We start from the raw sequence: 18,652 nt of genomic DNA on the forward strand, positions 1-18,652 counted from the left end.
CGCTCAAGGAATTTGTCCTGGTGCAAATACTCTCAGTATACATAAAAGAAAAGATACATTTATCAACTCTTGATCAATGGAAAGACCATCCTGGTTATCAAAACCTGTGCCTGAATTCCCTCTGAAAACTGTAAGGATGGCAGCTCATAGGTTGTATTGTACAGCCTGTGTGAGGGTGTGAGGAAGTGGGGAGGGGGAGTTTCTATTGCCTTGGGCTAGAGCAGAGTCTCCAAACTTGGCAACTTTAAGACTTGTGGACTTCAATTCCCAGAATTGCTCAGCCAAATTTGTGGACTTCAATTCCCAGAATTCCTAAGCCAGCATGGCTGGCTGAGAAATTCTAGAAGTTGAAGTCCACAAGTCATGAACTTGGCAAGTTTAGAAACCACTTAGTTAGAGGTTAGGAAGTTAAGCACAAGTCCCGTGTGGTTACAACACCACTGAAAAACGTGTGGTTACAACGCCACTGAAAAAAGTGATTTATAGAATAGAATTCTTTATTGGCCATGTGTGATTGGACACACAAGGAATTTGTGTCTGGTGCATAAACTCCACAGTGTACATGTAAACAAGTAATAAGTCATAGGTCATAATCATAGTTACAATCATTGATCAAAGTTGCAGACAACAAAGGATAAATCATAAGAAACCATCAAGAGAAGACAGTAGGAAAGATGAGAAATGAGACAATGCTGTGGGAATTAAGTGTTCACTTAATCAGAGTGATGGCACAGGGAACAAAAAGTATATATCTGCTTTCTTTGGCATACAGTGCTTTATAGTGGCATCCTGAGGGGAGAAATTGAAATTGATTATGGCCAAGGTGTATGACTAGTTCTCACAGTTATGACCATTTATTTATATATATTTCATATTTATAAACCACCTAACTACCTCACAGAGGTATTCTGCTCCATTGCGGCATTCCCTCCGATACTACCACCTCTTACAATACTAGACAGCACAGTATCAACAGTAGAGACCTTCACATTTCTAGGTTCTATTATATCACATGACCTAAAATGGACGCCTAACATCAAAAAGTCATCAAAAAAGCACAACAAAGAATGTTCTTTCTGCGCCAACTCCGAAAGCTCAAACTGCCCAAGGAGCTGCTGATACAGTTCTACAGAGGAATAATTGAGTCTATCATCTGCACCTCTATAACTGTCTAGTTTGGTTCTGCAATCCAACAGGACAGACACAGACTTCAGAGGATAGTTAGGATTGCAGAAAAAAACAATTACTACCAACCTGCCTCCCATCGAGGACCTGTATACTGCACATGTCAAAAAGAGGGCTGTGAAAATATTTACAGATCCCGGAAATAAACTGTTTCAACTCCTTCCCTCAAAACGACGCTATAGAGCACACCAGAGCAACTAGACACAAGGACAGTTTTTCCCCGAACCCCATCACTCTGCTAAACAAATAATTCTCTCAATACTGTCCAACTATTTACAGAGTGTGCACTACTATTGCTATTAATCTTCTCATCACTTCTTATTACCCATCCCCTCCAACTTGTGACTGTATGACTGTAACTTGTCACTTGTATCTTTACGATCTATATGGACTGTTTCCTAGTATGATTTGATTGCTTATTGTACCCTATGACTATTATTAAGTGTTATACCTTATGATTCTCTACTCTTGACACGTGTATCTTTTCTTTTATGTATACTGAGAGTATTTGCACCAAGACAAATTCCTTATGTGTCCAATCACACTTGGCCAATAAAAAATAATTCTAATTTTAATTCTCATGCTCACGTGATCAAACTTCAGGTGCTTGGAAGACAACAATGGTTGCAGCATCCTGGAATTGTCACCTGCAATTCTCCTTGCTAGGGAGTTTCTGACAAGCAAAGTCAATGAGGGAATGCAAATTTGCTTAACAAGTGCATGTTTAACTTAACTGTAGTGATTCGCTTAGCACACATGGCAAAGAAGATTATAATATGGAGTAGAACTCACTTAACAACTGCCTGGGTTGAATTGTGGTTGTTAGTCAAGCATTACCTATTGTCAGGATTCCAGCGATCGCCCTAATTAAATCATAAGCCTCAAGACAAGCTTCAAACAACTTCAAAAGATTTATTAGGAGCAACATGCCAGCATAACCTATATGAAACCGACTCTGAGGCATGTAATTTACAATCAACTATGACTCTGTCTTCCCCCACCCACTGGGTGTATTCAGCTTCTCCAATGAAACACATTCTTGGACTGGGTGTCATCACTTACATTTTCCAATAAAGGATTTTCACAGGATAGGTCTCCCCCCCACCCTTTCTCATGGCATACAATGTTTTACAAATTGACATCTACAGCAATAGCACTTAGACTTATATACCACTTCACAGCGCTTTACAACATTCTTTAAGTGGTTTACAGAGTCGGCACATTGCCCCAAACAATCTGGGGCAATCCTCATTTTGCCAACCTTGGAAGGTTGAGTCAACCTTGAGCCTGGGTGAGTTTTGAACTACCAAATTGCAGGCAGCCGGCAGTTAGCAGAAGTAGCCTGCAGTACTGCATTCACTGCGCCACCGCGGCTCATAATCTATTAGGAAATCCCAAGTTCTCTGTGGGAGCCACAGAGAGACAACAATTTCCACAAATGGGGAAAAACGCCAAACCACATGAAGTTGTGCCATTAGCAAGCGAGAAACCAGTTGGCTCAGCTCTTCAAGAAGGGTACAACCATAAGGCAGGTTTTGCATTTTGAAAACTTCCTGTTCAATTTTCATAGCACGGTTCTGCTTTTATGAACTTCTATATCGATGATGAAAGAAAAAAAAAATCTATACCATGCTTTTGTTTCTCTCAAGAGTGCTTGTATTTTTTAAAAAATCTTTGAAATTCAATTAGAGTTTTTGCTGGGATGGAAACCTCACAAGGACGACAACTGTGGTTACATTTTTCTTTTGTTTTAATTGTTTGGTATATACGTGGTGAAGAGATTTGGCTTGTGTAGCTTGTGGCAGTGCTTGAACCTATAAAAAAAAAAGCAAGGAATGACAACATAAGGAACTTATTACAGGCATTTCTTTACAATTCCTGAGAGCATGGTTTTGGGTGACCGCAAAAGTTATGTGTGTTTCTTTCTCTCCCTGTTGTTTGTGTATATGTTTCCCTTTTTAAGATGACTTAATAAAGGAACTGACTTTTATTTACTTATTTAAATTTAAAGGATTTGGATGCGTCTGGGTTCATTGATACTTGAATTCATCACAATATTTTAATTTATTTTTTAACAACCTCCCCTATCCCTTTTAGTCTTTATTCTGCAAGAAACTCCTCATTCTGCTTTGTAGACCAATGCTGCATCTTTAGGGTTTCATTATTCTTGCAATTCATTGGTAACACAATCTTCATATAACCAATACTGTGATGGGATATCACCAGATGGAGTACAGGTAATCCTCAAGTTATGACCACAATTGAGCCCAAAATTTATGTTGCTAAGTGAGAAATTTGTTAAGTGAGTTGTGCCCCATTTTACGACCTTTCTTGCCACAGTTGTTAAGTGAATCACTGCCCTTTTGAAGTCAGAAGGTTGCAGAAGGGGTTCACATGATCCCGGGACACTGCAACTGTCATAAATATGAGTCAGTTGTCAAGCATCCAACTGTAAATTATGGGGATGTTGCAATGGTCATAAGTGTGAAAAATGGTCATAAGTCATTTTTTTCAATGCCATTGTAACTTTGAACAGTCAGGACTTCCTGTGCATTAAAAACAAATTGACTATTGTTACAAAGAGGTAGAAGTGTTCAGCTATAACAACAAAAGTGTGGTCAGATGTTATTACTGACATAAATACTTTTAATCCAACAGTTAGTCTGCATTACAATGATTCTAAAACGGAGGACCTTAGATAAATGAGAACCAGTAACATGGGTAGCTCAGGATTCAAGAGTTGGGTTCTTGGTCTTTGGTTCTCTGAGACTTGGTTGATTTTTGCAGATGTTTCGTTACCAAGCTACCAGTGCAGTGATAGGATTGCCTGGCCTAGTAATAAAACATCTTCAGGGAAAGAACGAAGCTTCGAAAACACCAAGAACCCAAAATAATTTGTGCTTATAAAATAGTTGTGTTGCCTTTAAAGAGATATCTCTTTAAAGATAGCGTTGGATGATCAAAAATTGTACAGAGGTGAGTGAATCAGTGAAGGAAGAATTACATATGTGAAGACAGTAATTCATAGACATACCTCCGGTTTTCTCTGGCCGGCAGAGAAATATAGCAGTGCATGGTCGCTATCACAGGTACCAGTCTTCTAAACTAAAAGTCCCCAGCCTTGGCAACTTTAATACTTGTGGATTTCAATTCCCATGGCTGGCTGGGGAATTCTTGGAGTTGAAGTCCACAGGTTGTTAAGTTGCCAAGGTTGAAGATTTCTATTCTAAACAATTCCAGAGACAATTAGCATGGAATATTTTTTTAAAAAAAAAATGAAGTTGTTTTCATATTAAGTATATAAAGAGGGTATTTAGCAGGTTCTGACCAGTTCTGGAGAACCTGTAGTGGAAATTTTGAGTAGTTCTGAGAACTGGCAAATACCACCTCTGACTGGCCCCGCCCCCATCTATTCTCTGCCTCCCGAGTCCCAGCTGACAGCTGGGTCTTCTTTGGTTGCCCTGCACAGGAGAATGGGGCTGGAAAGCAGGTTAGTGGGGTGGGGAGGGAATGGAGATTTTACAATATCCTTCCCCCGTCACACCCACCAAGCCACACCCACAAAACTGGTAGTAAAAGATTTTGAATCCCACCACTGTAAGTATAGATACTTAACAATTTATCTTAGCATCTCTTTGACATTTTGTGAAATTGCAGGCTAGGTAGTCCTCTACAATATTCATTTGCACTCAGAAACAAATTTAACTGAAATATCTGTTTGTGGCTCAGGGCTCTAAATACACACTTTTTGTTGAAGTAGCAGAGACTTGTAAAATGTTTACATTTTCCTTGGGAACAGATAATAGGAGGATTGCAAATATTTTGAAATAAGTTCCTTAAGCCCTGTGAGGATTTGGTCTCTCCAGCTGGAAAAATAATGCCTTTATATTAAGTCTAGCAGATAATTCCTAAACAAATCCTGAACACCCATTGCAAAGAAGACTCAGTTATGTCCCATAATCCAAATTGATTTTTATTTCCATACATATAAATTTTATATATTACACTTAAGAGCAGTACTTTAATCTTAGGAATTGTTCCCTTCAGATCATTAGGACATCTTAAGCACCCTTATAAAATATCCTCAATGTTTGTAGTCTTTGCTCATTTGGCTTGCCAAGTGCTTATCTTCCAAATATGAGTGATATTTATGATGTCTAGATGATTATATAAAACTGCTTTAGGCAATTTTCTTGCTCTAATATCCTACATTTAACACTGAAATACATGAAATGCATCAATGTTAAAACACTAAAATCTAATTACTGTGAAATAACTGCAGCCTAGGGAGCTTTGTTTTACAGTATTTTTCTCTTTAAATATTCATAAGCATTTGTTTTGTTTTTTTTAAGAAAAAAAAGTCTCAGCTGTATAAATACAGAAGTTGGGGGACAGATGGGATGATTAAGTCTCCATTCAAAAGGATTACTGGTAATAAATATAGTAGAAGCAGCCATAACATTTTAAAAGCAAATACTTGTTTAGTCGTGCCACTGAATGTATTTTAAGAAATTGGTGATGCATGTTTTCTATTCAAGAAATCAACTTTGAAAGTTAAATGTGGTCTTGCGGGATTGTGACAAAATGGAAATGGAATGAATGAATGAGAATAAGTCCTTATATAGTGTCATTATAGATATGGTGCTTAGATCTCCAATGGCAGCTTCTGTGACCTGTATATGCAAATAAAATTCATGCCAGCATCATCATGATGCATATATTATACAGTATGCAATTCTTGTCATTTGCGTAATGAATTCTTGGGTGCGCCTACAAGTAGTCCTCAGGTTATAACAACAATTGGAGCTGAGATTGTTGTTGCTAAGCAATCCGATTGTAAATCTGGGTAGTTCCAGTTGCTGTCCAAACTCCCAAGATGTTTGAGGTTGGGGTAGTTTACTAAGGTTTGGGAAGCATTGCTATAATGGGTATCTATGTAGATGCAGTTGAAATAATTGTGCTGGCTGCGATTTGTTTTAAACAACTATGATATTAGGTAGCAAGAAACAGTTGAAATGTTGAATATAACTATTAATATTACCGACAAGTGTCTTGAAGAGTTTGTAGAGAAGCATTCTTCATCCTACTAAGGTTATAATAAATTGGAACTTTTGTGTGCCCCTGGTAAGTGGGGATTGATTGGGATTTATATAAAATGCTTCTTAGCTAGATTGTGATTTCTGTACTTGGCAGGCACCTTGAAAATGTTTCATTTAATAGGTTCACTGGGGTTAACTTGACTATTTGGCCATTTCTGTAATTAGTATTTTAAATGTAAAAAGTACTGAGCTAATTCAAAATATACCAAATATTGAAATAATGATTTATTTTTGGTTTGGTATTTCAGATCCAGAATGCGGATGATGTTTTAATAGCACCACTTGAAAAATTTCGTAAAGAGCAAATTGGCGCAGCAAAGGTAAGTTGTTAAGGAATACTGATGTTTTTACTTTATTGTTGCATCACTGCTGCATCTTTTAAATTCAGAATCAAAGTATACAAAGTATTCTCCTCGATCAATGGTTTTTGAGGGGAGGGGCAAGGGTCTCCATCTTGGCAACTTTACAACTTGTGGACTTCATCTCCCAGAATTCTTCAGCCAGCATGGAGGAATTCTGGGAATTGAAGTCCACATGTAATAAAGTTGCCAAGGTTGGAGACTTAGCGCATTCTTGTTCTAAGAAGCTCTTCATTGATTGGTTTGTTTTTGTGTGATCTTGTAATCAGTACACACTTTTGGTGGCTAATGTCATAAAAATTACAATACCTACAAAATAAAAAAATGCAAAAAAAAACCCATGATAGCAGTACAAATAATCAGCCAACATTAATACATTTTTGTTGCCTAGTTATTCAGTTACAAGTGATTGACAAGTCATTACTCACAAACTGACAATAGCATGCTTTTGGAGGGTTTGGGTTGTAATGAGAATTAAAAAACAGCATGCATTGTTAACTGTTATCCTATGTCTGATGGGTATTTCATGTGCTAAAAAAATTTATGGCTCTCAGAAGAAAGGGTTTCACACTACTCATATCTTCAAGATTTGTTATAAACTGCAGGAAGATGTAGAATAGATTAGGCTTCTATTTTTAACATAGCTTACTCTCCATTGAGCTAGTCATATGTAGTGTATGCTGGCATCTTTTTCCTATAGCTGAGATGATCTGGTCTGTGTGTAGAGCTAGGATAGAGAGAATAAACAGGGTAGGGAGATTCTGTAATATTGGGGGGTCTTACGTAAATCGAAAATGATTTGCGAGAGTTATTAAATTGATAAATATGGGGAAGATAAAAAAAGTAAATATTAGTTGTGTTTATGATTAACCAGGCTTCCGATCGTATGTATTAAGTCAAAGCTAGCTAATGATTTCCTATCTTGAAATTGTCAAAGACTGAAATTCAGAATGGAGCCGGAAGGGACCTTGGAGGTCTTCTAGTCCAACCCCTATTCAAGCAGGAAACTCTATAACAGTGATAGTGAACCTTTTTGTTGTGGTGCATGTGTGGCCAGCACCCACTATGCAATGTGTCCCCTCCCTCAAACGGGCGTCAAACGGGCCAAAAATCAGCTGAGAGTCACGCACATGCGCAGTGCAGGTACGTTTGGCTGGGGCTCGTGTGCCCACACAAATGGCTCTGCATGCCACCTGTGGCACCCGTGTCATAGGTTCGCCATCCCAGCTCTACAACATTTCAGACTGTCCAGTCTCTTCTTAAAAACCTCCTGCTTTTATGCGGGTAATCTTCCAATTATAACCACAATTGAGCCTCCAATTTCTGTTGCCAAGCAGGACAGTTGTTAAGTGAGTTTTCACCTATTTTACGACCTTTCTTTCCATGATTGCTAAGCGAATCACTGCAGTTGTTCAGTTAGTAACACAATTGTAAAGTGAATCAGACTCCCCCATTGACTTTGCTTGTCAGTAGGTCATAAAAGGTGATCCCATGATCCCATGTCATAAAATACATACCAGTTGCCAAGTGTCTGGATATTGATCACATGACTAAGAGGATGCTGCAACGGTCGTAAGTGTGGAAAAAGTCAAAGTCATAAGTCAATTTTTTTTCCAGTGCTTTTTGTAACTTCAGTCATTTAATAAATGCTTGAGGACTACCTGTATTCCAATTGTCAGACTCTTCCTCTTTTTCTCATGCTGGCTGGAAACTGTAATTCAAAATATATGAAGAATAGCGGTATATGATAAGTTTTTGTTAACGTCACTGAATCGCTTGCCTTCCCCTACCGTTAGCAAGTCCCAATATGCACTGGATAGCCTGGCAATCAGATTTATCTGAGCTAGAAAATGGGGGTGGGGGCTGGGGGAGAAGAATGACCTCTATCTTTTATATTCCCCAACTGTAGTGGGGGGAAGTAGTGTGAGCTAACTGGGAAAGGATTCCAAGCATGAAGACACTTTCCTTATTTGGTCAATGTGGTTAGCTGGAACCCAGCTGGTAATGTTGTTGAAATCATGGATTACTGTGTTGCCTGCTTTCAGGGCCCAGCTCCCTCGTGGTTCAGTCTGATCCATTCTGAATAGTATTTAGCAATATTTGTTCAAGTGCTCCCTGGCCTCTTTGCAACAATCTGCATCACATCAAAGAAGACGGAGGAGCAAACTCTGATGTTTTTAAGAAATTAATGAAGACTTCTCTGCTCTTCACCTCCCCTCTTCCTCCCAGCACTGCATTCCTTCTGCTTTGCTATTCCTTTTGGCACGGAAAGAAACAGATCTGTTTGTTGTTCTGTTGATTTGGCTCCATATCTAATATCTTGCATTAACAATACCTCACATTTCCACGGCATCTCAGAATCTCCCAGGCCTTCTAGCGATAGGATCTTGTTGCAATTCCTGAAACATCCCTATAAACATCCTACCATATGGTACCTGCCTATCAGGTTACTAGCTTGCTATTGCATTATTATGGTTCATCACACAGTCAGTCAGAGGTTCTAACTGGATTTGGCATTTTTATAGCTTTCTCAAGGACCTGGAATGGCAGATGTGTATGTTTGACAGTGTTACAGATATCGTGGCAGGATGGAAGCTGTTTCAAGTAAAGCCGCCATTTGCAATTGACTGATGGTGGATTTGTCAATGCCGATGGCGTTCAAGTGGTGATTCGGTTGTTTTGGGATTGCACCAAAGGCACCTATTACTATCGGTAGTACCTTAGCTCTCTCTTGCCACAGTCATTCTATTTCTATTTGTGGATCTTTATATTTTCTTATTTTCTCCAGTTCTTCTTCTATTCTGCTGTCTCCAGGTATAAGAGCCTCGGTGGTGCAGTGGTTAGAGTGCAGTACTGCAAGCTACTCCTACTGCAATTTGGCAGATCGAATCCCACCAGGCTCCAGGTTGACTCAGCCTTCCATCCTACCAAGGTGGGTAAAATGAGGACCCAAATTGTTGGGGGCAGTATGTTAACTCTGTAAACCGCCTTAGAGAGGGCTGTAAAGCACTATAAAGCAGTATATAAGTCTTAAATGCTATTGCTAAGTGCTACTGCTACTTCCATGGCCACAATCCAGACTGTTTTGCCTTTCTTATCAACAATTGTTGTGGTTATCGTGGTTGGTCGCAAGTCAGCCAAATGTTTGGACTGCATTTGGTATATTTGTCCTCCAATCAAGCCCTTCCCAAGGACTTGTGATAGGCAGATGTTGACGTTTGATGGTGTTAGAACAGGGGTGTCAAACTGGTGGCCCATGGGCCGGATGCGTCACATGCAGGCCATGTCCACCCCAGCTCCATAAAGGGGAAAAATGTCATGCAATGTCATGTGACAGCAACGTGACACCGCGAGTTTGACACCCGAGTGTTAGAGGTATTGTCACAGGATATAAGCTGTTCCCATTGAAGCTGTCTTTTGCAATTGACTGATGGTAAATTTGTCACTGCCGACAGTGTTCAAGAATTAATTTTATTATGGTTTGTTGCAAAGTCAGCCAGGAGTTTAGACTGCATTTGGCATTTTTGTCCACTTAACTGAGTCCTGTGATGATGATTATTTCCTGTTCACCCTTCTCCTATGAGACCTTTTTGAGAATCAATTACGCTATTAGAATCTTTGAAGAGCAACAATTTAAAAAATTGCTAGAACAGGGGCAAAGCAATTTGTGCAGCTGGGAGAACTCTTTTGGTCTCTAATTCACCCTCCTATTTGATATAGGAATTCAGAGATAGGAAAAGAATGGTTTGCAATGATTCTGTGACAACCACGGAAGAGAGGATTGTTCTTCTTACGTAGCTAGCAGAGAACTTCTACAACATGCTCGCATGTGTCTGCCTGTAAAGAATAAAGTGATTTTGCCAAATTATTTTGAGTAGCAGAGACTTTATTCTCAAGGCAAATAACCGAAACTTTCTTTTCTCGTTCTGTTTCCAGTTCCTTCAACACGGTGTCTTTCAAATCAGGAGGCCGAGGGGAAGTGATAGTCTGGGTTGTTGTTTTTTTTAAATTATTATTTTATACTGTAAGTTACTCTAAGAGCTTTCCAGACTGAAGAGCAAGATCTAAGTGCTTTAAAATATAAATAGTTTGGCTGTTAAAATAATATGATTTTTTTAAAAAAATAAAAAAGTGTTCTGATGAAAGAATGCAGTGAAGAAAATTGATTTCTATATTCTCACTTTGCAGTTCACAATTTAATTTAATTTTTTTAAAAAAACCCTCACAATGTAGTGCTTTCCATAAAGCTTAGCATCCATAATTGTTGGCTGTGCTTTAATACTACAGCCTTAGGTTCACTGTTCTATATAGCCCTTGACCAAAGGTGTCATCTTTGTTGTAGATCATATAACGTTGCACTTTTCAGGTTTTCTCAGTCTTGGCAAATTTTAGATGTGTGAACTTAAAACTCCCAGAATTCTCTGGGAGAATCCAGGGAATTGAAGTGCACACTTCTAAAAGTTGGGTGTTCAGGATTCCACATGGCCAACATTGGATAAACAGGCCTTTAATTTCTTTTTTCATGCTCTTCATTGGCTTAAGTTTGTCAGAGCAGCTAAACCAAAAGGGATTCTGAAGAGTTTTGGGAGACTCTCATCAAGGGGTGGTAATCAGAAGTGATATTCAGCAGGTTCTGGAGAACCGTAGCGGAAATTTTGAGTCGTTCAGAAAGCCAGCAAATCCCACCTCTGACCTGCCCCGCCCCCATCTATTCTCTGCCTCCCAAGTCCCAGCTGATCAGCTGGGTCTTCTTTTGTTGCCCTGCACAGGAGAATGGAGCTGGAATGGGATGGGGATGGAATAGGGATTCTGCAGTAACCTTCGCTGGAGTGGGGTGGGAATGGAGATTTTACAGTATCCTTCCCCTGCCATGCCCACCAAGCCACACCCACAAAGCCATGCCATGCCCACCAAGCCATGCCATGCCCACCAAGCCATGACCACAGAACTGGTAGTAAAAGAATTTGAATCCCACCACTGGTGGTAATGGTAGGCATTAAAACAATAAATGCAAGCAGGTTCACACTGAAGCAATAAATTAACATAATCAGAGTTGGAAGGGACCTTGTAGGTCATCTAGTCCAACCCCCCACCCTTCACCATTTCTGACAAATGGCAGTCCAATCTCTTCTTGAAAGTCTCAACTGATGCCGCTCCCACAACTTCCGAGGGCAAGCTGTTCCATTGGTTGATTGTTCTCACTGTCGGAAAGTTTCTCCTTATTTCCAGGTTAAATCTCTCCTTGTTCAGTTTCCATCCATTATTCCTTGTCTGGCCTTCCGGTGCTTTGGAAAATAGCTTGACCCCTTCCTCTCTGTGGCAGCCCCTCAAATATTGGAGCACTTCTATCATGTCTCCCCTGTTCCTTCTCTTCACCAGACTAGCCAAGCCCAGTTCCTGTTACCATTCTTCATATGTTTTAGTCTCCAGTCCCCTAATCATCCTGGTTGCTCTTTTCTGTACTTTTTCTAGAATCTCAACATCTTTTTTATAATGTGGTGACCAAAACTGGATGCAGTACTCTAGGTGTGGTCTTACTAAGGCTTTATACTGTAGTATTAGTGCATCACTTGATATTTATTTATTTATTTATTTGTCAATTGTTTACGAGATAAGTAAAAGTGTATACATAATTATGAATACATGAAATGGGTACATATAAGAAAAATAAAAGAAAAATAAAAGAAAAATAAAAGAAACAATAGGACAGGGACGGTAGGCACTTTGGTGCGCTTATGCACGCCCCCTACAGACCTCTTAGGAAAGGGGTGAGGTCAATAGTAGACAGTCTAAGGTTAAAGTTTTTGGGGTTTGGGGAAGAAACTACAGAGTCGGGTAGAGTATTCCAGACATTGACCACTCTGTTGCTGAAGTCGTATTTCCTGCAATCAAGCTTGGTGCGGTTGACCTTGAGTTTGTATCTGTTGTGTGCTCTTGTGTTGTTATGGTTGAAGCTGAAGTATTCATTGACAGGTAGGACATTGCAATGTATGATTTTATATACCATGCTTAAATCAGACCGAAGACGGCGTAATTCAAGGTTTTCTAGTTCTAGAATTTCAAGTCTGGTGGCATAAGGTATTCTACAACGAGTAGAGGAGTGGAGAACTCTTCTTGTGAAATATTTCTGGACTTTCTCAATTGTGCTAATATCAGATACGTAATGTGGGTTCCAGACTGATGAGCTGTATTCGAGTATTGGTCTAGCAAATGTTTTGTATGCTCTAGTTAGTAGTGTGATATTACCAGAGAAAAAGCTACGTAAGATTAGGTTAACAACTCTTAATGCCTTTTTGGCTATGTAGTTGCAGTGGGCACTAGCACTTAGATCATTAGAGGTGAGTATTCCAAGGTCCTTTACAGAGCTTGGATCATCAACAAGATCTTGACTATTCAGCTTGTATTTTATTTTCGGTTTTTTTGCCAATATGTAAGACAGAGCATTTATTTGTTGAGATTTGAAGTTGCCATTTGTTTGACCATTCTGATACACAGTCAAGATCTTTTGAAGGGTAGCAGTATTGTCTGTGGTATTGAACAGCTTTACATCATCAGCGAAAAGAACTCAGTTGCTCTTAATATGATCACAGAGGTCATTTATGTAGAGTATGAAGAGAGTTGGTCCTAGAACACTGCCTTGGGGGACACCACTATTGACAGGTACAGAATTTGATAGGACACTCCCAATTTTGACCATTTGTTGTCTGTTTGACAGGAATGCTTCTATCCAGTTATGCAGTTGTCCAGAGATACCATAGGATTTTATTTTTAGTAGTAGTTTGTCATGTACCACTGAATCAAAGGCTTTACAGAAGTCTATGTAGATTGCGTCTATTTTTTTGCCCTGATCGAGTTGTGTAGTCCATATGTTTTTGCAGTGTAAGAGTTGCAGATTACAGGATAGTTTTTAATTCCCTCTGTTAATGCAATTTAGGATTGCATTAGCTTTTTTGGCTGCTGCTGCTGTACACTGCTGGCTCCTATTTAGCTGATTGTCCACTAAGACTCCAAGATCCCTCTCACAGTTACTGCTATTGAGCCTGGTTTCACTCAGTCTATATGTGTACCTTTGGTTTTTCTTGCCTAAGTGTAGGAGTTTACTTTTCTCTACATTGAATTTCATTTTGTTAGATACAGCCCAGTGGTCTAGTCTGTCAAGACCCATCTGGATTTTGAACCTATCTTCTTGTGTGTTAGCTGGTATAAATCTCATAAATAATAAAAACATTAGTTACAGATTGTATACAGACATATGATAGATGTATATTATGTCTTATCTACATCTGACATATTTTCTAAAAAAACAGTTTGAGTTCAGATACCAGTCGCTGGAGAATGTGAGAAGAGTGGCCTTTTGCTTGTTGCTTGATTCTTCTGATCTTGGGTTTTTTTTTTTATTGTCCACTGTATCTTGATCATCTATACTAGCGAGGCCTTCTGTTGTTGTGTCCCAAATATGGATGTAATAGCAGTAGCTAAGCATAAAACAATGATGTTATATCAGAATCTGACAGTAATTGCTCAGTCTACTTAGGGCTGGGCAGCCTTGATTAACGTTCAGATTAATTCATTTATTTGTGTGCCTTGTTTTCCCCATTTCTATAAACAGGAAAACATTTGTATACAATCTTTGATGATGAGCATGATATTGTTTTCTTATAGAAAGATTCTAGCTCAAAACCTACAGGGAGACTTATGCTGTGATGTTACTTGATTGCTCCAAGGAAAAATTTATATTTAGCAGATGCTGCATTAAATAGATGTCTTTGGTTTTCAGTTCTCTCTATCACAGAGAATGTTAGCAAAGAGGAGTATAAATCTGAAAACTCTTTATAAGAAGAGTAATATTTTCCACTGTTTGTGACTTCAGCCTCTTTAATTTAAGGTCATGTAAAAAAGCAAACAAAATGATCACGGGATGGGATACTTCACTTTGAAAAGCTAAACATTTGCTTTTGGGGGGTTATATAAAGGGAGATGACATACCGTATTTATCGGCGTATAACACGCACTTTTTCCCCCTGAAAATAGGGGGCAAATGATGTATGCGTGTTATACGCCGATGTCCAGGGAGCGGAATCCTCTTATTTTTTTCCTGAAATTTCCCTCTTAAAGGGAATGCGTGTTATACGCCTGTGCGTGTTATACGCCGATAAATACGGTAATTGTTTTTAGGGAAAATGGGTAGAACACTGATAGAGAATTCACTTCCTTCCCTTATAATAACTAGATGGTTTGACATGCTGTGAAATTGTTTTGAATGAGATTTAAGCCTTAAAAATAAGTATTTTATACAGTAAATAATTAAGATGAAATTAGCTCTTTTTAGGAAATGTTGGTGGATCTAATCTAGTTTAAATTATTCTTTTCCAATCCAGAAATGTGTTGGGACTGTAAATCCCAGAATTTCTCGAGATATTTGAGAATACAAATTGGATAAAATGATTTTTTTTAAAAAAAAAAAAACTTTATACTGCATTGAGTCAGAAAAAGCTTTTGGAATTTATGTGGGCTCCTAAGTAACACCAGTTAACGATTCCTTTAAATGGAAGGTATCTTTGTCTGGAATTGTGATGGAATTGTAAAGGAGACCAGTTCTTATCCAAGGGAAAGTTGTAGTTGCTTTAAAGAACCCCCAATGTGCTTTGATGCACATTTTGCTTTTAAATCATTTGCCGGTCCTTTTTATAGCTTGATTTAAAAAAAAAAAAAACTAGCTACTGTAAACAGTGGGTATTTTTTCTCTTTTTTTAAAAAAAATCATGTTATATTCTTTTGAACTAATCACACTAAGCAAGAGTTTAAAGACCTGGTTCTGCCATTTGGCTTGAAATTCCAACGGAGGAGTTCCACGTTAGGGATGGTTGATATATTAAGAACAGGTTCCACCTCCCCTCCTTCTCATCCTATTCCCTTCCTCCCCATCTTTTTAGTTAGGGCTCAGTAATTGGGATCTTTGTAGTATTTTATTTATATCATCTAGGTTTTGTACAGTTTTATCTTTTTAATATAATGAGCCGCTCAGACTTACCCTGTGGTAAGATGGGTGGCCAATAAATTTTCAAATAAATAAATAAGAAAGCAAGCAAGATTCCTGGGTTAACCCTACTCCAACATTAAGCTCTTTTGCTATCCCCAGGGAACCAAAACAAGTCTTCTACTACCAATACTCTCCAACCATTTAATTTGATCCTGGATTTAGAGCTGTGATGATGTAGTGGTTAGAATGCAATACTCCAGGCTACTTCTGCTGGCTGGCAACTGTTTGATTTTCACCGGCTCAAAGTTGACTCATCCTTCCATCCTTCCGATGTTGGTAAAATGAGGACCCAGATTGTTGGGGGCAAGATGCTGACTCTGTAAATCACTTAGAGAGGGCTGTAAAGTCTGCTATTGCTATTTAAGATCACTATGAGAATTTGGGAGTCTGTCATACTTCCTTCTTCTCCTGAGATAAGCAAGCAATCTTTCATCAGTAACATGTTTTGCAAGTTACATCCCTATAAGCAAAAAAAAAAAAATGTTTCCCATTAATGAGACCTTTTTACAATTGGTGGTCTGCCTCTTTTTTTGTCCAGGCAAGCAACAGTGCAAGTATTACACACACAACTTCCTATTGTGTGATGACTCGGTGGTTGAACACATGTTTAGAATAAAGATCACTGTTTCAATCCCTGATGACTCCAATTGACAAGAAGATAAAGGGTGGGGGGAAAGGCTGCTGCTAATCAGAATAGATGGTTAAATAGATCTAACTCCTAAACAGTCTGCATTTTTGTAAGCTTCCTATGCAGTTATTTCCATTTTGGAATGCCTGTCTTCTTTGTTACATCATTAGTAAGGAGATATATTGCACCAATTATCTTCCATATTCCTTTGAGAAGAATATCACTGATCAATGAAAAATTTAAAGAGCTGGCAATCTTCCTAAAAACAAACCTGATTTTTGAGATATGTATGGTATTTTTTCTACTTTTCTATGGATTGCTGCTTGCAGTTTGGCAGTTCAAATCTCAACCAGGCTTAAGGTTGACTCAGCTTTCCATCCTTCCGAAGGTAAATTGAGGACCCACTTAGAAGGGACTGTAAAGCACTGTAAAATAGTATATAAGTGCTATTGCTATTGGAAGAGTTATTCCCTTAATGTAAAGAATGGTGTGTGGGGGTGTGGGGGTGTATGTGTATTTTGTGTGTGTGTATACATACATACATACATACATATATATATATTTATATTTACAGATTTTAACAAAGCAATGGTGGCCCTCTTCAGAGTATCAAAATGCTGAGAACCATTTATCATGACATCTAGGTAATTGAGTAAAATTTTGTAAAAGCAGTTCTCTGTACCCTTGCCAATGCAGTCTTCCAGATTTTGTAACATTCCAACATTCCCAAAGAAATGATTATAGGTGTTTCACAAGATTAATGAACATTGATTAATCATTTGAATTTGCTGTTTTTCCCCCTACCTTACGCTCAACATTCATGTCCACCATATGTTATTCAAGATATACAAGCAGGTACAGTATACTTCGTGAAACCCATTTTTTCCTGAGCTACAGTATTGCTTGATTCCATGAGAGAATATCCATTATGTGAAAGGTCCATGTTCTGATTCTTGCAAACTGCTAACGCAGGTGGCTCAGCAAACCCATCTCAAGGCAGAGGATCCAATTTACAAACTGTGCTGAATGCTCATCTATGCTCATCCAAAAGGAAACCCAGAGGAGCAGCTTCTCTTAATTTGGTATAGGTTTACATTTGTATTATTTTAAATGACTAAAAGGAATTGCACAACAATGGATACAGTACACCAAGGTACAAACGAGCCCCAAATGAGAGAGAATTGGCTGTTAGGAACAAATGCTTATAATGAATGAAAAATTGTTTTTTGTTTCCCAATTTTATTGGGAGTAGAGTTTTCTTTTCTTTTTGTGCTGTTTTGGAAAAAAAGGGGGTTTAAAGGATTATGGAAGGAATGCTGGTATTCCAGAGCGACATCCAATATTACTAGTTTATTGACCATAAACTAAAAGTAATTGCTTTTGGGGGGGGCAAGTAAGAAGAGATTTCTTGGCATAGTTGAAAATACTCACAAAAGAAATCCCTTTGCTGCTAGAAAATATGGCCTTTTGCTTCTCTCCCACCTTTATTGTGATTTTCTTTGAATCTTAAGAGGTTGAAAGGGGGGCTTCCATGAAAAAAATAAACATGTATTTTTATTGGCAGTTAAAGATGGGCATTTTGTTCTTGCTGACCCATAAATTTGAAAGTTAGTGTTTTTGTTTTAGAAGTGTTCTGGGAATATTTGTCAGACAGTTTTATTTTTGAAGCTGAAAAGACTGGCTTGCTAATTTTTTATTGAGAAATTATCAGCAGCGAGATCATAGTCTCAATAAAAATGAAGATATAAATTCAGCTGAAACTTGTGATGAATGGTTGTGACATCTACTAAAGCTCCTCTTAATTGCTTTTCTTCTGCCGTTGGAATAAAAAATGCCAGCATGTGGTAAGAATAGAGACAATTAAAGAAGCTGTATTACTTGCTTTCCAGTAAGTGAACCTCATAGGTCACTGGATGATCTGGTAACAGGAAATCATAGTTAAGTTTTCGCCCCTCTCAAAATAGCTGGTTTCAAAACATTGAATCTTAAGGTAGGTGAACTCTTGCCCTTATTGTAACAGACTATCTTTTGTTTCCCCTTCTAGGAGGAAGGGTGGAATTTTAATTGTTGGTTCTGTGTGTAGGTAGATTTGGAAAATGTTTACAGTTGATCAAAGCTCATTAATGACAACCATTTGGAACAGGAATTAATTTTATAGTTTCCACAAAGAGCAAAAGATAATGGTGAAAATGATCTATTGGGGAAAAAAAAATCAAAACCCGCAGTAGAAGTTGAATACTTTGGATCCAACAACTGTCCTACTCTTTGGGGTTCTCCAGAATTCTTCATCCACTGTGGGATACTACAAAGAAGAGGTGCTGAGAAAAACAGAATGCCCCCC

At 38.4% G+C, this 18,652-nt stretch overlaps 1 protein-coding gene across 2 annotated transcripts in view; it reads left to right on the forward strand.

Moving 5' to 3' along the window:
• The window catches only part of ARHGAP42 (Rho GTPase activating protein 42), a 158,979-nt gene that overhangs the window by 67,946 nt on the left and 72,381 nt on the right, over positions 1-18,652 (forward strand). For both annotated transcript variants that reach the window (XM_026706881.2, XM_087937062.1), the window contains one exon: positions 6,533-6,604. In XM_026706881.2, the coding sequence (XP_026562666.2) occupies positions 6,533-6,604 (72 nt within the window). The remainder of the gene's footprint in view (positions 1-6,532; positions 6,605-18,652) is intronic.

The sequence above is a fragment of the Pseudonaja textilis genome, chromosome 7, assembly GCF_049901715.1.
Source record: "Pseudonaja textilis isolate UNSWEBS1 chromosome 7, rPseTex1.2, whole genome shotgun sequence".
NCBI lineage: Eukaryota > Metazoa > Chordata > Lepidosauria > Squamata > Elapidae > Pseudonaja > Pseudonaja textilis.